At 33.1% G+C, this 23,125-nt stretch overlaps 1 protein-coding gene across 1 annotated transcript in view; it reads right to left on the reverse strand.

Moving 5' to 3' along the window:
* LOC106787692 (retinal homeobox protein Rx2) overlaps window positions 1-8,954 on the reverse strand; it is a 36,918-nt gene extending 27,964 nt beyond the window's left edge. The window contains exons 1-2 of the mRNA XM_014750266.1: window positions 8,650-8,954; window positions 8,123-8,565 (exon numbers count right to left, since the gene is read on the reverse strand). Coding sequence (XP_014605752.1) covers window positions 8,123-8,565; window positions 8,650-8,954 — 748 coding nt within the window. The remainder of the gene's footprint in view (window positions 1-8,122; window positions 8,566-8,649) is intronic.
* Between the last annotated feature and the right edge of the window lie 14,171 nt (window positions 8,955-23,125).

Here is a 23,125-nt window from a genome sequence, read left to right on the forward strand (position 1 = left end):
TGTGTTATAAAATATATACAAAAAAATAATATTTCATATCACATACGAAAAATTTTTGCATAGAAAGATTTGTTCTTATGTTAGAGGGTTATTTTGTGTTCTCCTATAAAAAAATTAATCCTATTAATATATATGAATATAATCCTTTAATTTACACAATAATTAATAAATAATAAATTGTGAGGAAGAAATATTTCCTGAAATTATTTGTAAGAACTTTTAAACGTATTTACTTATTTACAAACGTATCATTAAAATCAGTGTATGATAATGAAGTTAAAAAAAGCAAAAACCATATATATTTCGAAAAAAAGGGTAAAAATTGGCAATCTCGAAACTTCAATTCGGTAGCTAAGATCTGACAAACAAAGAGAGGCTACTGACTAAACAACGTAGAAAAAAAAAAACGGAAGCTTACTTATGTTAGATAATAGTCACGGAAACGAGATCTATCTTTATTTTTACGAAATGAAATAATAAGATAGAATAGCACAAAATTAAGAAGAAGAAGAAGAATAAAAAGAAAAAGAACAAAAAAATAGAACGCGTGTGTGTGTCTTTCATCGAGAAACAAACCTACGAACTTTTTGGTTTCCCTAACCTCCCACCCCCCTCCCACCCGCCTTCTCTTGACCAAATTCAACGGATTCTGGTTTTCAGGTTTTGGTCACGCGATGACTTTTTTCTCTGTTCCTGGTACCCGGTTATCTTTGGCCTAAGGCGTTCCACTACGTTCACCGATATACTTTAACTTCTTCTTCTTATCCTTAACCTTCACCTTCTTCTTATTCCTTTTTTTTTTTATTCTTTAGTTTCTTCTTTACCAATACCACCAACTACCATTATGAACAACAACACCCACTGACCCTCACCCGCCACACCCCAACCCCTTTCTTCACGATGATGATGATGATGATCATGAGCGTGTTTTACTTCTTTACTTTTCGTGTATTAATGGTACATCTTAAAAAATAATCAACCAATATTAACTGTTCGACCTCCAACCCCTCCCACCAACCCAACCACGTCCTCATTTTGTTTCTTTTCTCAATTTATTTTTGTTCATTTTTGGATTATTCGTTTATCTGATATATTGTAGTATTTTTATTTCGATATATTGGAATATAATAATGTTTTATTTCATTGTTATGATATTGTTATATTTTATTAGATGTAATGTTGTATGTTAATTAATCATTTTATTTTTTTTTAATAAATAATAAAGGTCTTAAGAAGATTTTTTTCTGTAAGAAAAATCTATAAATAACAAAGGTATTTTATAATATCAATAGTTTATTTTATACACTTATCAATAATTTCAAAAAGGTGTATTAACGTGAAGTAAAAAATAAAATGATTAAGTTTAAAAAATGTCTTTTTCAATTTACATTGTATAATATAAAATTACATTTTCGTGTAAATATATTATCAATCTTGAATTTAATTTCATAAATTAATACATTAATCATTTAGATTATAACAAATTATACTTCGAAATATACTTTACTGATACATCCGATTGGTGTATTAATGATATAAAAAAAGAAAAGTGATAGAATAAAAATACATTTGTTTCAATTTCCCCCTACCCTTAACTCTACCCTACCCTACCCTACCCCTGTTGTATTTCAGTCAAGTTCCTGTCTTTGTTTATTAAAACGGTAAATTCGAACTCGTTCGGTTGATCAAAGAGCGTGACGATTATCGTTCCTTAACGATCGTATTCGTGTTAAAAAGAACACAACAAGCAAGCATGAAACGTTTGTACGATATGGCCGCGGAGTTAATCGATTAGTCGTTTTAACGACTAATCATCGAGTTGAAAACGTTTTAATGGGAAGGGTGGTAGTGATGATGATGATGGTGGTGGTGCTCATCGAGTAAACCGAGTAAACGTTTAACCGTTCGTAGTACGATGATCACGATGATCATCATAATGATAATAATATTTTCCCCTTTCGGTGTGATCTGGAATTTTATTATGGTACGATGATAAACCCCATAAATTCATCCTAATCGCAATCTGTGACCTCTCTTCTCCCATCACTACCCCATTACCACCTCACCCCCGTATTGATTTCAATTAAATAAAAAAAAAAAAAAACAAGGAAAATAAAATACGATGTGTTGTTGATTATTATTATAATTTCGCGTACAAATCGTGGATAGGTTACGACAGTTTATTTTTTTTTTCTTATATTATATTTAAGTATATTCTTCTTTGTGTGTGACTTTTGGTCAAACCTGTTTTTTTTGTTTTATCAGTCGCATTTTAATTTATGGAGGAATTCGCGAAGCTAATCCGGAATGTTTATTCTTCTTCTTCTTTTCGAAAAGTCAAACTTTCAATTTCAAATTAAAGAACGTTGTTTTTTCTTTTTTTTTTTTGATAAAATTAAAGTGTTAAATGTTGTCAGTTAACGACATGTATAAATATATTCGAATCGTTCGAACAAATATCAATAATAAAGCTAAAAGATTCTTCTTTTTCTTTTTCTTTCTTTTAAAAATATAAAAGTGGAGATAATAAAACGTTTCATAAATGGTTTCGAAAAATAAGAAGAAGAATCCGAAATGATTTCTTATTCACGAAATGGTTGTCGAATGATTACGAATTACGACTGGTTAATGATAAGACTGGTGATGATGATTCCAATGATCAACACCACCTTTCCAATTTGTTTCCAATTCCTCTATAGGCCACGTTGCAAATCGTTATTTGAGGAGAAACATAATCTCTCTCTTTCTCTCTCTCTCTCTCTCTTTCTCTCTTTTTCGAGAACCAGCAAATTGTTGCGTCTTTTATGAGCACTACGAGAGGTTGGTGGTGATGGTGGTGGTTGTTCGAGGCCCAAAAGTTCGAACAAGTCGAACAGCAGTCACACCTGACGTGCCTAAAAAAAAACACCATTCTCTCTGTCTCTCTCTTTTTCAAAGATTCCAATTTTAAACGATCGACAGTAGAATACACAGTGGCGTCGTATCAAAGATAAATCTTTAATAATTATTTCCACCTTTATTTTTTCTCTCTAATTATAAATTTAAATACTAGGATATAATCGATAATATTGATCATATTAACCATGTAAAGATGTGAGAAATCAAATAATAATAGGGGTAGGAGGATTTACAAATGAAGAAGAAAAAAAAAATACTAAGGTGTGTCGCAAAGATAACAAAACACGTTGCATAATATTAAAAACAAAACAAAAAAATATATTAATTCAGATAATCTATATATTATATTTTGTTTGTCGCGCATTGATATCTCGCACGAGATTATTATATTGTATCGATTAACATTTCTTTTCTTTTTTTTTTTTTTCTTCTTTCAATTCACGTAAACATACTAATCACGCACGTATAATATGGCCAAATGATATTAATAAAATATAATTCGTTGTTTTAATCTTAGTCAAGAAAAAGGAAGGAATCCTGTAAATATTATCGACCACCGACCCAATAACATTTTCAAATATCTACGATTATTTTGTTCTTTTTTTTTTTTTGTTTCTTATTAAATTTCAAAAGGTCCCAATTCTACATATCATCAATCCGATCGAGTATAATTAGCGATAACTGTTAAAAGTCCGATGTAAAATGCGTGTTTTGTATCGATAATACACAGCTGGATGAAATAAATGCTTTTTTCGAAGAAAAATAAAAGTAACGCAATGCGTTTCCTCTTATCTGCTTTATGGCAAAGGTTAAGTATTTAATAGTGATCGTTGGTACGAAGATGGATGCTTTTTCTCTTTCTTTCTTTCTTTCTTTCTTTTTCTTTCTCTCTCTCTCCCTCGCACGAAAACGAATGCATTGACGCGAGTTTAAGAGTCTTCGTAGAATTGGCCGAGGCTGCATTTAAAGGTGGAATCCTTCATTGGCGTAACACATCCTAACTTTCACGATAAACGTAAAATTAAACTATATTATAAATACTATTTACAATTATATCCACCTATCCCAAATATAAATAAATCAAATTCAACCCCCGAATATAATATCGTCAACGTTGCTTAACGCACTTGTGTTCACACAAGTTCGGACAACAAAAATTGTCTACCGATGGAAAAGAAAAAAAGATCAAATATAATCTAGAATACAAAATTCTAATGATTAATAAAATTAATAATATCATATATGCTATCGATAATGATGTTTAATTAACATTCCTACATATATACAACAAGCATATCAAATGAATTTATTTTAACATAAGAAGATGAAAAAAAAAAAAGGAATTAATTGACGTAACAAAGTTCCTATACCAACCACCATAATATTGATGATATATAGGTAAATCTTACACCAGTTTTACTATTAACTATTACTTTGTTTCATTTAACATCAACTATATTATATACAATGTCGTATGTGTTATATCGAAAAGTTCATTTTACCTATCGGTTTTTTCTTTCATTTCTCGTCTATTTAGTTTAATCTTTTTCTCTTACTTCAGCAGTAATAAACATGCTTTGAACGGAATAATCAAGAGAGAGAGAGAGAAGAGAGTAATGTTATTCGTACGCACAAATACATTTTACTCACGCCAGCCAAGTAATGGCGGGGTTTCATTACCTGCACGAAAAAGTCAGCATCGAGAATTCAGCTTCAGGAGTGGTAGGTAGACACTAATTATGTATTTTGCACGTACCTGTATTTCAACGTTCACCTTCCTACTCTTTCTCTTTCTCTTTCTGTATCTCTCATTCTCTCTTTCTCTTTCTCTTTCTTTCTCTTTCTCATTCGCGAACACGCGGAATGATCCAAGCCGCGTAATAATCCCTTACGCGCCGATGCCTTTCGTTACTCTCCTTTTTTGCGATTCAAGCAAATTAACGTTTTTCTCTTTCTCTCATTCTCATTCTGTTTCTGTTTCTGTTTCTCGTTCTCTCGTCAACGTCCCTCAGGCGCAACGAAATAAGTAAGAATTATTATTTACGTACTTAGAAGTAGGACGAGCTCAATATCTTCCACTCGTCTTGACTTCTTTTATTTTTTATTTTATTTTTATTATTTTATTTTTTTTTTCTTTCTCTATATACCCTTACGGCTATCTCTCTCTCTCTTTCTGTTTTGTTTCCAAAAGATTGCGGGTTTTCTTGATACTTAAAATATAATATTGAGAGATAATCGTTAGATAAAATATCATTTCAGTATGAATACTCATAAATGTTTAATCGAAATTATTATCGATTATATTTAACCACTAATGCTAAATAAATATTATAATATAAGAGAGTACTCGTATATATTGTATTCTTCTCCACCCCCCCACCCACCCACCCATCCACCCACTCTCTTTTTTCCAACTTTACTTTTCTTTTTATACTTCTTTACTTTTTTCGACTGTTAATCCAATTTATCTGAAGTACGCGAAAGAGAGATGGAAACCTTCTGCTGAGAGAAAACTGGTTTCGATTCTGGCGACTTTTAAAATGGGACACCTTAGTCGGATAAATCTCCGACGGTTATTTTACAACTTACGATGAAAAATATATTATAATCTTGTCGAATTTATACATATATATATATATATATATATCACATACTGCCACTCATAGAAATTATATAAATATGATAAGTAAAGTATTATTTGAAACATATAATTAATCTATATGAATCAAAATTATACGTAAATAATACAATCTATATAAATACATACATATAAGCATATGTAGATGTAGATATAGATGCATATAACATAATAGATGACTCGGAACTGTCATCGTGTTATTAAAATTTAAAAAATAATTATAAATACATACATGTTACATAGAAACTAACTAATCTATACAATCATACACGTGTACATATTATAATACATGTTACATAAAAACTAACTAATTTATACAATCATATACATGTACATATTATAATACATGTATGCATCGATATATATATATATAAAATGTAGGATATAGATGTAAATAACATAAGAGATGACTCGGAGCTGTCTTCGCGCTATTAAAATATAACAAGCATAACCGTAATACCGAATATGTGCGAGTTTTCAACGGATTTCAACTCGTCGCCCGTCGCGGATCGTAACGACGGCTCCGAATGAATAATTTCCAACCGAGTCATAATTGATATCACCTATATATGGATACCTAGCTAGCTATGCATGGTTCATCTTCTCCGAGCCATAGCAACGTATAACAAACGTTGATCCTTCTCTTTCGAGACACCTATGCCCATCATCAAGACATATATCTACCTACATGAGAAAGATAGATAGATAGATAGATAGAGAAAGAGAAAGAGATAACAAGCTAAAGATATACGAGTCCAATTAGAGAAATTGATATCACCGATCAACGACACGAGAATCCCAGAACTTTACCCCACCCCATCTCCTCCTCCTCCCTTCCCCTTTCTCTTATATTTCGTCACTTGATCGTGGACGAGAAGGTGATATAGAATCGAATACTATGTTAGGTCGTTGCTCCAATCCCAGAATGATCTATCTCTCTCTCTCTCTTTCTCTTTCTCGAAATGAATAATGTTCCGACAATTTGAGTAATTGTACGAATTATCGTCTCCCCCTCCCCTCCTATCCTCCCTCACTCTTTCATTCTTTTTATTCTATTTTGTAACCCCTCCCCTTATCCTCCTCTCTCTCTCTCTCTCTCTCTTTCTTTTACCATATAACTAACCAATCAGTTATAATATATCGAATATTATCTGATAGGACATCTAGCATGATTTCATATTCCAATGAACGGTTATAATAATTACGGCATTAATGTTTCATTGGTAGATCGATTAAAACGATGGAAAAATGAGATAGACGTCTATTAAATAGACCCATTTTGCGAATTAAAGCATTCCTGTCGATTTAATATTTGTCCATTTTAAAATTGTACCTTTGTTAAAGGTTTTGCCAACGTTGATACGACATATTGCGATACGCGTTTTACGAGATAAATATATATATGTATATATATATATATGTATGTATTATATAAAACACATAATATTCGAAATCGTATAACGAGAATAGTATAAAAAGATATGTAGAATTAGTTTTCTTTTTTTATTATTATTATTATTATTATTTTTTTAATCGATTTTTTATATGCTCGCCCAGATGTTGTATATGTAAATGCAACGAATGAGACTTTATTTTCGATATTAACATCGAAATTGGCTTATTATACCTTCTTACTTAATATTCAAACGACCTTTTTTTTTTTTTCCTTCTCTTCTATCCATTTCCTATAATCGAATTAATTAAATAGAAATCGTGAGAGATTTTTTTTCAAGGTAACGCAATAGGATGAAGTAGAAGTAGAAATAAAATAAGATAAAGATGACGACGACGACGACGACGACTATGATGATGATGATGATAATGATAATGAAGAAGAAAAAGAAGAAGAAGAAATAGTAGTAGTAAGAAAGACATTATTATTACTAACAGCAGGTGTTACAAATTGTCACGTATCGTTGCTAATATGCTGCTCGAGCTTTGACATTAATATATCCTCCGCGTTTTTTTTCCCCCTCGAGAGAAGAAAAAGAAAAAAATATAGAGAACACTGCCATTTCACATACAGACACACATAACACACGCACGTAGAGACATATACACACACGCACACATACGTAAAAGCCTGTCACGTCCATTAAGAATTTCATTATTCTCTATTTCTCCCTGTGTTTTCTTTCTAAACGATAAGCGAACGTTGTTAGTTACGTTTCTCGTGCATCGTCGTGGTGGTGATGGTGTGTGTGACTCGAGTTAACGAGAGCATAATGGCACGATTACCGGAATTGAAAAGCATAATTTAGCAGAACCGTATTAACGTGTTACGTGTTATATGATAATATCCTTTGTTTGCTTTTCTTTTCAGCCGCACCCTCTTACAGAAAAAGAAAATATTCAAGTAGTAATCTAGGTTCGGTACATCATAATAATCATCATCCGATATATATATATATATCATTATATCCTTTCACATTGTTTTATTCTTAGTTCCATTCGTCAATGATAAATGGAACGTTCTCTGAAACGCGTCAAACTTTTTCTAATAATCCAGAATAAAAAAGAAAAATAAAAAAAGAAAGTTACGTTCGAACAGAAAATAGAAAAATCTTGTATCGTATTGTGTCTCACCTGCCAATCTGTCCTTAAGATGTGGATGAGCTTGTAAAGGGTGAGCAGCCAAATTGGCAAGTAAACTCGCCCTATGCAAACCAGCCGCTGCTGCCTGTTGCTGACTATGTTGAAGAGCTTGCAAGCTCCATGGTGGTATTAGAGCTTGTGCTGGTATGGCACCGGTTGGTGTACCATTGGCACCGGGTGGTCGGTGTGCAGGCACCCTTATGACGCCGCCGCCGGTATAGATAAGACTCGAACCGGTTGGAAATAATCTGAAGGGAGCAAGAAGATCGGCTGCAGTCGTGCAGTGAATCGAAGACGTGGAATTTGTCGTTTGCGTTTCCGCAGTGCTCCCGGTATCGTCGTCGTCCTTCTCCGACATTTTTTCTTCGAGTTCATGACCCCAAGAACGTCGGCCATCGTCCAACGTATTCGACGAGCTACCCCGATGGCTAATGCTATTGTTATTGTTATTAGTATTATTGTTGTTATTGTTATTGTTGTTGTTGTTATTGTTGTTGTTTCCTTCCTCCCAGGGAGACCATTTCCTTTCCTTATCACTGTCAACTTCCTCTTCCGACGAACTTTTAGTTTTTTGTCTTTGACTTTCCCCCAATAAACGACTTATACTGAATGGATGACTCCGTGGTGATTCGTTTTGAACAGTCCTCGAACTGGTCTGACTCGGTGGCGGCGAATTCGAACATTCCGATGTCTCCTGTACAACGATATTCATTCCTCGATCCTCGTGATTAGTATAATTTCGTGGACTACTACTTCTCGAATCAGAATCGTCAACGTTAATCTCCTCCGTCGCGTCCAAATCGCTTTCACCGTGTTCCGACATAATATAGATTCTTTTTTTTTTTCGCTTCTTTTTATCGACAATTCTAACTCTTATTATTTTAATATATTTTTCACTATACTTTTTTTCATCGACAAATTATAATTTAATTAATTAACTTATTTTTAATTATTTATTTATTTATTTATTCGCGTATACACTAGACACGTATATTTATTTATATTTATTTAATGGTGTTTTCTTTTTTTTCTATCGATACGCGCGTGTAAAATAAAAATTATGACGTTATCGTAAACGTTTTTTCTTCGATTGATAACATTACGACGATCAAGAAAATCTTTATTCAAACTTATGTTGTTCTTTTTCTTTTCGATTACTCGAGTATATTGTCGATTCTTCTTCTTCTTCTTCTTCTTGTATAAGAGATGGATATTATTTAATATAATATATACTACATCTCCATTTTTCTCTAAACTATTATTAATTAATAGAATAAAAACACGTGGAACTTGGATACCGATAGGATACTAAGGGCGTTCCGTATAACCCCGTACAGAACGGCGGCCATTTTGTATTTACGTTGCAACGTCAGATACAATTTGATCATCCCTGTCTCTAGAAATTTTCTCTTTCCTTTTTATATGCAGAGATAAAGCGATATTTCGCAACACGTAAATCCACGTCCCAGTACGATATTGTCCATGACATGTGTCGCTTTTTTTATTCTTTTTTTTTGAAACACTCTATAGACTGTTCCTTTTATTTCCGTCTATAATAATATATCACTTTTCTTTTTTTTTTTTGGTAAAAAGAACGATAAAATAATATACAAACGTATTATACGTAAATAATATATAAAAATGAAGAGAAAAAACAAAAAGAAGAAAAAACTCAACGAACAAACTTAAGTAGTTCACGGAACAACAACAATTTTTGGAGTTTCACACGTTTTACTCACTAACAACGTTCCTTCCTTCGCGTCGTATCCAAGAAAAATATATTTGTTATATATTATATATAACAAATAAAAACTTCAGTGTGTCTCTTAAATTAAACTTCTTCTTCTTCTTCTTCTTCTATGTGATCCAATAAAACGAACCCAAAAATGCGTCGTTGGTTTTAACTTGTAGAAAATAATTCGACACCCACGTGAACGAGTATTGAAAAAAACCAAATATATGAAAAGTAACAAATATCTTTTCAATATATTATTTTCTCTCTCTCTCTCTCCTCTACATATATATATATATTTTTTTTCTTCCCCGATAAAAACAGGTACTGTAGGTCGCGAATGAGAGAGAGAAAAACAAAAAAGGTATAACTGAGGGTTAAACTTGATAAAGTAAAGTTTTCGACGACCCTTGTGCTTAACTAGCTAGCTACGTCCGAAGAGACGTGCGTGAATCCGGATCCGGTCGCCGCGCGAGAGAGACGGGTACGCTGTGTGAGGGTACCAAAGAAATCAGGTAGTTCCACCCCCACCATACGTGCCTTACCTTTAAACCCCACTCCGAAGTTACATTCGGGAACCTCCCGTGAAAGGCTATGACGTTAAGACTACGCCCATAGTAGTGGTGTGCAACCAATCGACTAGAGTTTCGTCCCGCCCATTCTAATCTCTCATTGGTCGAGGTTAAATTGATACCTATTTAACATTTGAGTAGAATGTTGCAGGAGATCGCGCGCATTTCTTTTCTCTTGTATTATTTATTGCTTGATCGTCGTGCCTACTTTTATTTTTTTTTTTTTTTTTTTCTTTTTTTCTTTCTCTTTCTATTTTACCAGAGCACAGGGTTGTTGCATCGTGTCTCTTCTTTCTTCTTCTTCTTCTTCATACTTGTGTTGCTCTCTTTAACTTATACCGCATCGTTTCTTTTATTCTTTCTTATTCTTATTAACTATTCTTTCTTTCTCTCTCTCTCTCTCTCTCTCTCTTGCTTGCTATTTTTCTATTTCTCTTTTTTTCTTTCTTTCTTTCAGGGACGTGCCCCGTTTCCAGTCGAAGGAGCAGAGGAACTTAATTACGGAGAATACTCTTTTCTCCCTACCACCATTACCACCACTACCACTCTATATATATCTCTCTTTCTCTCTCTTTCTCTCTCTTTCTCTCTCATTCTTTCATACTACGCGCCGTCGCATTTATAGTGCTATTGCGGTGCCGCCGCACCGACTTATTGCGGCTGTCGAGGACGACGCCAAAGGTCGCTGTTACACGTCCATCTTTCTTTTTCTTTCTCTTTATTTATTTATTTATTTATTTATTTATTACTTACTTACTTACTTACTTACTTGACTTTCTTAACTTTCTCCCTTTTTACCCCTTTTTTTTTTTTTATTACTTTCAAGTAACCCCGAAGCTCCTTTCGATCGTCGCCCTCCCCCCCCCTCCCCTCCCCCAGACGACGATATGCGCGTTTTCATCCTCCTCCTTCTCCTATTCCTCTTCCAACCCCTTCTTCTTCCTTTTTATTTCATTCTTTTTCTTATTCGCGAATAGCCACAAGGAGAGACGATTCGTTAGATTTATCTCAACGTTAGGTATATATCCTTCTTATGTTATTCTTAAAGATGCCAATTCACTCACGCACGCGGAATGAAGATGTGTTCCCTCGTTTTATTGAATTTATAATAATTTATGATAGTATACGATACTTATTTACTTACTTGCATAGAGATACATTAGTAGATAACTATTTATTTCTCTTTAACTTCACCACCTAACAACACCCACCGAACCTCCTATTCACCCTTTTGTTTTTTGATCAACACTTTCAATCATTTTCGAAGCTTTTTCAGTCGTAAAAGATCACTCGTAAAATTGATCTTAAAAGAAAAGTATATTTAATATACGCAAAAATATATATATATATATATAAACGTAAAATGGGACGCAAATTATTGCCACGAAGATTTATGATAGTAGTACTTTTTAGTTGATATTTTATTACTTAAAAAATAAAAAAAAAAAGAACAAAAAACAACGTCTCCATATTTATTAGCGTACGTAATTTTGTTTCTCTAACGGTACGATGGAATCGTTTTAAATTAATCGATAAATCCTATGGTTTCTTTGTTCTTCTATCTTCTTCTTCTAAATTTTCTTTTGCTAATCAACGACGTTGTTCCTCGTTTAGGCCCCACCCCACCTCACCCCCATACGTACACAATTCGTTAGGATTTTATATGTCAGTAATTGTACGTGTTAAAATAATTCTACGAAAAAAAAAAGAAAAATACCTAATTTCGCTTAAACGCGAAAATTTATTATACTTCGTGTAAAAATTAATGCGAAAGTAGATAAGAAGAGAGAGAAAGAGAAAGAGAGAGAGAGAGAGAGAATCAAACTGCTGAGAAGAAGAGAAAATCAAAATCGGGACACGAAAGGAATATAAAGCCGAAGATAATTAAATTTCCCTACTCGTAAAAATGGAGAATGGAGATTTCGTGACGTAACGAATTACGATTGGTCATAACGATCGTGTACGTACGTACCGAATCTTTCCTATTCCCCCTTCCTCACACCCCCTATCCACCCATACTTTCGATATATTATACTTTCTCGAACATTAATTACACGAGAACATTTTCAATAGTTTTACTCGTTAAAAAGTGTATTATAAGAAATCAAGAAAAATCATTCGTGATAATAATATTTCAACAATTCAACATTTAACATGAACAAAAAATACACAAATTGTACTAATTGTAAATTATTATCTTTAATATAGATATATACCATACACATATACATATATATATATTTATCGATTTACGAATATCGTGAGATATATTTTCATCAAAAAGAAAATTAAAAAAATATGCTTAAAAACCTTCAATTTTCTTGTGATAGAGATGTAATAATACACAGTTGCACATATATATATACATATATATATCTCTTCGTATCGTACTTAAAAGTACTTATCGACAAATTTGATCTTGGTAATATAATACCTTACCGAGAGAGATAGATCCTATCTCATCTCGTAGTAATATATGTTCATGGTTGTAATTGAACTATTAGCAAAAAGGAAAGTCAATGATAGGTATCTTATCGAGAATCATCGGCATATCGATATTTAAATGGAAAATCCATTGATTGCGTAAATGCACGCAACGGGTTTGTTAACTTTATTTGTGGTACTTATTAGGATAGATACACCATATATATACATATATATACGTATGTATCAAACATAACTAACATTGCGAAACTATAATTGTGCGATTCCCATCGAAGCACGTCCACACAACGCATAATCCTCGATATATTACTCATATATGCCATAGTGAACGTAATGAGCCGTCTCTCTTAGTAGTATTGCTTTCCTCATCTCGAAAGATTATCCACAGTGTTGTGCGGCTTCTCAAAGGATACACGTTATCGATTCGATGACCGCGTGTAATTTCCTACGTATCATGCCAACCATTATCGTACCTATATATATATATATATACTGCATACTACCGTATGCAACTTACCTATGCATTATTATTATATTGTTCGTTTTCACTTCCCCCCCCCCAGCCCCGTCCTTCCTCCTTTTAATTGAAAATTGTCATTTTCTCGTAACGCGACATCTATTTGATATTTCATTTTCAAATAGCTCAGGATTTTGTTTGAATAAGTAAATAAATAAATTAACGAAAAGATTTATTTTTATCTATATTTAGAAATAATTTAATTTATAAAAATATCTATGTATACGGTCTAGTTGAATATATTTTTTTTTTTATTTTAATACAGGTACACAATGTGTGTGTGTGTGTGTGTGTGTGTGTATAATTTTATTCTAATATAAATATTATTTTCCAATAGATAAAACGATAAATAAAATTAAACACGTAGATGAAGAGATAAAGAATAAAAAATAATATATAAATTTTGTGATAGATAAAAAGAAATGAAAAAAAGAAGGAAGAAGAAAAGGAATGATATTATAGTGAACAGGTTCGCGTCGGATTGGATGGGATACACGAGGAACGGGTTCGATCGGCACTTCATTTGAACATAATCCAGGGTTCTTCGTGCGCATTTGCGCAATAAGCATTGCGGTACCAACGGGTAATGGCGACGAAATGATTTGCCGCACACGTAGTAGAACTTCGAAGAGCCGGTGGTTAACTTAAATTTTCTCCTATTCTCTTCTTTATCCCTTTTTATCATCATCGTTATTACGTTCTCTCGTTCCGACACTATTCTAATGGCCACGAAACACGTATTATTACGCAGCGTTTCACGGGGTAATATCTAAGCATGGAAAATGCACTCTAAACTTCCTCACCCCTCCACTCCCTCACCCCCCTCACCCTCTGCCCAACTCTTCGAAAGTGGCAAAAGGGCTGAGTTAAAATAAGAAGAAAATAAACGTCTACCCCATCGACTGAACTTGAAAGAACAGAACATAGAAGGTAGGAAAAAAATAATAAAGGAAGGGGGAGGGGGTGGTGGGGGGTTGGTTGGTAAGAAGAGGTGTATGAGGGGAGTAGCAGTTACACCCAAGGGAATGGATGTTGCGGTGTAAACGTTAAAAATGTCGTCACAGGGAATGAGTCTTTCTCTGTTACGAGGAGGATGAATAAGTACAAGTTGAAGTAATAGGAGGAGGAATATAAGAAGGAGGAGGAGGAGGAAGAGGGGAAAGATGAAGTAGGAGAACGGGGGAGGAGCTAGAAGAAGGTGGAACGTAAGAGGTAAGGTTTACTAGCAGAACGATAATAAAATTCTTAGGTAATACAACGTGCATTCGTGGAATAACGAATGATACTCGTTGGTATAGGTACTTCTTAATCGATATGAAGTTGTTTTACAAGCTTTCAAAATATAATCCCTCATCCTCCAATAGAGAATGATCTACTATTAGAAATAATATTACTCACGCACAACTTATTTCTTATTTTTCTTCTTAATTTTTCATATATATATATTGTATAATTTTTGTTTTAATAATAAGTATGATTTTTCGATATAAAAATTCAGATATAATAATCTGATATTTGATTTTGGATTGTTTTACAAGCTTTCAAAATATAATCCCATCCTCCAATAGAGAATGATCTACTATTAGAAATAATATTACTCACGCACAACTTATTTCTTATTCTTCTTTTTAATTTTTCATATATATATATTGTATAATTTTTGTTTTAATAATAAGTATGATTTTTCGATATAAAAGTTCAGATATAATAATTTGATTTTGGATTTTAGTTTTGGAGAGGTAGAAACAATCAATGCGCGAATAAGAAAGATAAATGTGTAAAGATTGAAAACAACCCTTCTTTGAGATAAGTTACCCTTAAGGAAAAGTTACGATCCCGTGTTTGGTAAATGCGAGAACGTAAGTACATCGACGAGGTCCCCGTGCCGATCGAGGATCAATTTGGTTGTCAGGCGTCCACGTGTCACTTAGCCGTTTTCACCGACGTACGAATAATTCACGAACGTACGTACCCTTTGAACAGAAACAGAAACAGAAAGAGAGAGAGGGTGAGAGGGTGAGAAAGGGTGTAAGAGGGTGTGAGAGAGCATTTGCTCGCACGAGTTAAACCGACAGCCTAAAGGGAAAAGAGATGAGTGGATCGTTCGAAAAAAAAAACAAAACAAAACTTGTCGTTTTCCAAGCAAAGACTAGTAGAAGAAGAAGAAGAAGAAGAAAATAAAAGGTTTTTTTTTCTTGAAGGAACGAAAAGTAATGGTGGAAAGGTAGTAGAAAACGTTGACCGTTTCAAGAAGTGGATATGGTGAAAGGAAAAATAACTGGTGACGTGAGAAAACCAAGAGTATGTATTGTATATATATGTATATGTATCATCTACTATATCGAGAAAAAGAAAGAGAGGGTGGTGGATTTATTCTTTATTCAAAACTTTCTGACTTTTGCCTTTATAAGAAGAGTATGAGTGGATACCGTCGAGTACCGGATGCGGTTAAGAATCCCATGGACTTTGCATGGCTTGACACGACCCTCCTCTCCTTCTATGTGCTTCTGAGATTTTTTATTCTTCTCTTTTTTTTTTCTTTTTCTTTTTCTTTCTACATTTTATTTAATATCGAAGAAAAAGCAATAGTCAAATATTTTTATTCTACACGCACGAATTACGTGTATGCGATATTTTTATGATTTGCATTGTTTTTTTTTTTTGATTGTTTCTTTACTTTTGGAAAAATTTATATATATATATATAAATTGTTATGATAAAACAATATTATTTTCTTCCAAATTACATATTAATATATAATAATAATTGTTCCTTTAAATTGTATCTACGAGATCATAATGTTTCTTTTTTTCTTTTTTCTTTTACCCCTTACATTTTAATATATTACATTTGATTTATTTCAATAAATATATATAATATAATTAATATTATTTATACAACGGGTATATATAAGAGACTCATGATTCTTAGATAAAAAAAACAAGTCTATTGATTTCATGTAATTTCAACAAATTAATCCTTTCCCTCCCTCTCCCTTTTATTCCCACGAATCAAATTGATTCTACACTTTCTTTCGTGATTATCGTTTAATACTTAAGTAAGGATTAACTCTGTGATCTTAATGAGAAATCGTGTTCGCCAAAACTAAAATCTCACGATCTACTTTGTCGTAACGGGGAAGAAAAAAAAAAAAAAGAAGTAAATAGAAAGAGAAAGAAAGAAAAAAAGAAAGATCAATCAAAGGACAATCCGTAGCGTTTTCACGAAATTGCTCCCTGGTGTTTGGAAATACACGAAGTAGAAAGAGAGATAAGTATATATATATATATATATACACATATACATACATACATGTAATACCAACTACCCTGTTCAAGCGACCATTTCAATCGACTCAATTCAACGATCTGAGTTTCGCATTACATAGAGAGAATATTTATTTCGTTATGGGGTAGAACACACACACACACACAGACTTACACACTTACATACGCACCATCGGTTATATTGAATAATTAATAAACGAAAAATAGTATAAGGGTAGTGTGGGTTGGGTGGGGTGGAATGGGGGGGAGGGGAATAAGTAACTACATCATTTTGTCGTATGGTTGACATAGAAGTTCCACTCGACAACTATGATATTTTCTAATATCGAAGAATAAATATTAAAGAAAATATATATCCTAGTGTTATCATATAATATCAAAAGGCAAATGTAAATTTGTAATAAATGAAAAAAAAAACCTAAAGAGTCCCCTCCCCGTTGCCCTCCGCGTGTCAACCTACGCAAAAAAAATTATAATACAAAATTACAATGCACGTACCTAAAACAAAAGCAATCGTGTATACACTTAACTAACGTAATAGTCGAATGTGATTAAAATTCGAGTATGAAACCACCCTACCTTACCCTACCCTACCCTCACCCTTACCCTCACCCCCTCTTTATGAAATAAAAGGCAAATCGTTGTGTACGATCGTCAGGGGTGTAATCATCTCTCTTCTTTCTCCCCTTTCCAATGGTGAGAAAGGAGAGGAGGGGGAGTTAACAACTAAAACTTGATACGAAACAGAGACATCAATTTCGTTAAGATGCATCTTTATTATATGAAAGAGAGAAAGCAACATTGGTGCTAACACACCTACGCATGATTTTATACGCGTCCCATCAGAACGCGTGCTGAGAATATACTTTTGGGTGCATGGTTGTATCCTGTTAGTCCCTTGAGACATTGAAAGGGCCGTGTGACCAAGGGGTTCCACGTATGCACTTCTCTTTGTAGTCCTTTGTGACTTTATTTCCATCTGTCTCTATCTATTTTTATCTTTCTTTATTTATTTCTTWCTCTCTCTCTCTCTCTCTCTCTCTCTCGTAATTCTAATTCTCTGTTTTTCTAATCGACAGTCGAAAGGTTCATCGATATAAGCACTTGTCGGTAATAGGGGGAAAAAAAGGGAGGCGTGTTTCCTACGAACGAGATTGGCCTTGTTGTGAAATTATATATCTTAGGAGGGTGGAAAATTCGAATGGTATTCAACAAGCCTCCCCCACCATCTCCCCTCTCCCCGTTACGATAACCGTAAGCGGCAAATGTTACACGCTCGTTAGCAATGGGGATGCATGCCCCGGTGCGAAAATACAATTGCTCACGGTTCTCGGTTACAGGTTGCCTTATTCTAACGTTATGGGATTGTTATATGTGTGTGTGTGTTTTTTTTTTTTTTAATTTCTTTTCAAAAGAAAAGAGTAGAATGTGAGAAAAGGGTATAAATGAAATTTGTTCGATTGAAGATAAGATCAATATTGTTTTATCTCAATTGAAAATTATCTTATAACTATTAAAATATCAATTATAAATATAAGAACATTTTGTGTAATAAAAATAAACATTAATTATCCGAGTATACGATTATAATCCTTTTCAATTGGAATAATTTACAAATTAATGATATTATATTATTAATTATTGGAATGATCAATAATATTAATATTCGGCTTTTCTTTTTTAATTCGAATTTTATCGGATGTGAAATATATTCGAAAGAGAGAAATAAAATGTTCTCGAGAAAAATTTTAGAATATCAGCATGTCTCGAACGATACTTTGGTAAAGAGGGGGGGACCCATATATATATATACCAATACTTATATATAGTATAGTAGATAGTATATATATAGACAGTGTGGATGTATATAGAATAGCAAGAAGTTGGTCCTGTAATCCCGCGGGTTTCCGATTCCGATTTCAATCGCGTCCTAGGAAAGTTTAAAACGTCAGGACGAAACAAGGATGGACTGAATGTGTCCGCCAATAAGATTCTCAGGCGAGTTTGCGATACTACTAACGTCGAATATCTCTTTGAAACATTCATAGGTAAGAAGTTTTACGTCGTGGACATGGTAGTCTCGTACAGATAGAAAAGATATCGTTATTACGAAACATCGAAATCACTATGTCGAGGAGGGAAACTATTGGCAGCCATTTTGGAGACAGTATATAGGTATACATACCTATAATATATTATAAGAACGTGAAATATATATTTATCGAATTGACAAAGACATTTTATTTATTACAATTACTTTTCTAGTATTATTTCTTTTTTTTTTCTTTTTTTTTTTTTTTATATTAACACTATATAATATATTTTATATTTTGTATTATATTTAAAAAATTGTTCACACACGTTCAACATTATTCTACAAAAGATATATTTATATAAATATAAAAAATATATAAATATATAAATATTTAAGAAATAAAAAAAAGGACAAATTCTGTCAGAAGAAAGAGGATGGGGAAAGTGGTAGTAGGGGTGGGTAAGAGAGGAGGATGGTCGATTTTAGGTGGCAGAAGAGTTCACAGAGGTCACCCGCGCGTGTGTGTCCACCCCTTACTCTTCCCTACCCCATCACCCCCCTGTGAAAGATTCAGGTCGAGATAGGAAAGTTTTACAGCAAGGTGAAAGGATACCTGCTCGTACGTCTTTCGAGGGCCCATAATCCAACCCCCTCCCCTCCCTGTTAACCCCCATAGTTGCGTTCACCGTTCTATCCAGAAAAACAAAAATAAAACACACAATAGTATGTTTATTTTTTTTTGTCTAGACCTTGAACAACAACAAAATAAAATAATAATATACATATGTTGCATTCCAACCCCTATATGCGGCAACGTACCGGTACAGTTTCAGGGAGGATAATGGTGGTGGTGGTGGGGGGAGGGAAGAAGGAACGAGAGGTTAAGGGGGTGGTTTTCGTAGGTGGCGCAAAGGGGTGGCCGCAACACCGCATACAAATACAAATATACCGACAGCCGAGTCGGTCCGGGGTAAAACATTTATTTAGTGCCAAGGGATTTTCTCCAAATGGAGGGAAGATCCGAATAGAAAAGGGTGGGAGAACTCGAAGGGGCTGCTATAACTTGGTTAGCTGGCGGACTTTCGATTTGTATTCCACCTACCATGGAGTTTATCACCGAAACGCGCCCTCTCTCTATCTCTTTCTTTCTCACACATATATATACACACACAATACTAAGAGAGAGACACGTATACATTCTCTTCTTTCTCTTTCTCTTTCTCTTCCATACCAATTCTCATTGATATCATTTACTATCTCTTCTTTCTATTCCCATTCGTTTTATCATCAAGAATTTCTCGAGATTTTTCATTCAAATTTAATGTAATATCTTCCTGCGTGCGATATTAATGAAAGATTTAAAGTAATTATATATTTCTTCGATATATTATTATATTGATAATATAAATAAATAAAAAAGAATAATAATAACGTATATATATGTATATAAATATTTGAGAATAAATGCAATTGTCTGATGCGAAAATTAAATATAATATATGTACATATGTTAACTAACAATATTAAATTTGTCGTTTAATTTATCACCACACGATTAATATAAAAGTTTCATATTTTATATATATATATAATATATATGATAAAAATAATCTAACGGTAAATTTTTATAACGTAATATATGTAAAAATTATAACATCATGAAAAAAAAAGATGAAAAAGGAATATTATTAAAGTATTTTGTAACGAACGTAATAATTATTTTTTACAGGAGGCTCTAGAAAGGAGGAATCGTAACAACAACACCATGACCGTGTTGTGTTATATCCTTTACCCTCGATCTGCCGATCGTATCTTGCATTAATCTTAACAGCTGTACGTGCTACTGTACATCTAATTGTCTGTAATTACCGTTGAGTTAATTAAAAGAAAGAAAGAAGAAGAAGAATAAAAAAAAAAAGAAAATATAAGAACTCATCTCTTAATTGAATCGAAATAATAACAGCTTCGTTTTCTCGGCGTTAATACCACAAACCTCTTTTTATTTTTATTACTTTTCTTTTGTTTTGTTCCCCGTTGTCGTTAAAAATTTTCGTTCCACATTCTCCCTTTTCTTTCTTTTTTTTCATTTAATATCTTTTTATCTTCCCTTTTCGTTTCTCTTATTAAAAATAAAATATATATATTTGAAAGAATATACAGGGTGAAATTTTTCTATTACGAGTATCAAAATAAAGGATGAAAAAAATATTTCGTAAAAGAAAGTAAATTTTACATCGCAAATTTTTCTCAAATTTACGAATATTCGAACCTCGCCCGTTCCCCCCAACCCTCCCCTTCCCTCCTTGTATCCCCCTCCACCTCGTAAACGTAAGGACGGTGGCTAATTCATTTTCTCATGATTTTTTGATTGATTAAGAGCAACCCCAGAGCTGAGAAGATAAAAGAATGCCTAATTCCCGGCGGCAAGCCGTCTCCGTGTTGAAGTAAAACGGCTTCTCAACTTTTCGTTTTTTCTTATTCTTATTCTTTTTATTAATCTTTGGTTCGTTCTCGTTTGTTTCTTCTTAAAAACCATTATACGATGGATGGGCTCGTTTTATCCATGCCAGAGAGAATAATTTTATCTATTACACGAATCAAATTTCATTTTAATCGACAACGAGAAATGTTTTTCTAACGAACGAAGTATTGCAACACACGATTTTTTATTTCTTACTCTCTCTCTCTTTTTGTATGTTTGTATGTATAATTTTTTAAACGGAATTGTTCCACTTTTGTATACATCGTTCAATTAGAAAATTAATTTATGTATTAAAGGATCGATCCTTCAAACGACAACAAACAAAAAAAACTTATAATTTAATTTAAACGCAATAAGGATAAAATAATTGTTACGATATTAATGTGATTTTGCAGAAAATATACAAATAACATTAAATAAACTCGTAAAAACAATTCTCTTACCGTTATATACCAATTATTCAAATTACAAAGACTGGCGTTATTAATTTCATCTTCGAATAATAGAACATATATATTGTAAAATACAATTTTATTTAAATATATTAATTATATTACCCATTTATATCAAATAAACCATTGTCACAAAAATATAATAAAAAGAAAAAAAAAAACGACAATTAAAAAATATATTAATTAATTACAAATCTTTAAAGTATTTTCACAATCAATTTTTTGGATGAAATTACTTTCTTTTTTTTTTGTTGCAATTAAAATTCATACAATATGAAACTTGATCGTTCAGGAAAATAAATAAGTAAATAAATATTCATCCCCTCCCCCGTCCCCCCCCGGTTTCTCCCCCTTTCTTCCTTCCCTTCCCTTTCCTTTCCTCTCCCTTATAGAAATGAAAACAAAGTGCCGAGGAAACGTAGCATAACGTCGGCCAACGTTGAGACAACGAGAAAGAGGTGTTAGTATACCTAAGCATAAATACCAAGCTTGTTCTTGAGAGATACAACGAAATTAATCCGTTATGCTGGATTTACGAGGATCGTATAAAGCAACCCTTGCATGATTCCTTCACCTAAATCACCGACAAAAAGTCTCATCCGAAAGAAGAAGAAGAAGAAGAAGAAAGTTCTTCAAATTAGGTTGTAATTAATTAAAACCTTAATTAGAGATAATACGGTAGTCCGTTATCTTATGATCAGAACAATCATTGGTGGAGGAGGCTAAAAAAAAGAAAGAAATAAATAAGAATTTCAGATACTTTTATTCTCTCTCTCTCTCACACACATTCAGATTATTATCTCTTACGATCGATACAAAATTTTATGGTGTAACGATAAAAATAATAATAATAATAATAATCAAAATATATATATAAAATATGAAGATAAATAAAAGTAGCATGCGAGGGGATAATTTAAGCATACAAAAAAAAAAGGAAATAAAAATTAAATAAATAAAAATTCCGAATCTTCTCTCTCTCTCTCTCTCTCTCTATCATTCATTCCAATTATTATCTTTTACGATCGATATAAAATTTTCTACGTACCGTACAGAAATAATAAGAAATAATAATAATAATATAAAAATAAAAGAGAATATATCAAGAAAAAGGTAATACGTGATGTATCATGTAAACGTGAGGTTTCCGTATCCGAAAAACCGAACAACCAAAGACTTAATAGAAATACAATAGATCCCCCTATTCGAATAGAGGGTGTGCTACCCTTACGGGAGGCAGACGAGCAACCAACCAACCAACCAACCCAACAGTACCAGCACCAGCAGCAGGCAGGCAGGGTAGTCGTTTCACGTTGAAAATAAATCAAACTCCAATACGCTAAGTGGTTACGGGTGACGTAAGCCAGACTACCATTCCGGAAAAGCTATAGTCCGAGGAAAAGCTATACCAAACCCATTGCGAATTAAATTCTATTTAATTTCGAGTCCCCTCCCCCCAGCCCCCAGCCTCT

The sequence above is a fragment of the Polistes canadensis genome, unplaced genomic scaffold (assembly GCF_001313835.1).
Source record: "Polistes canadensis isolate GaletaPanama2010 unplaced genomic scaffold, ASM131383v1 scaffold_111, whole genome shotgun sequence".
Classification (NCBI taxonomy): Eukaryota; Metazoa; Arthropoda; class Insecta; order Hymenoptera; family Vespidae; genus Polistes; species Polistes canadensis.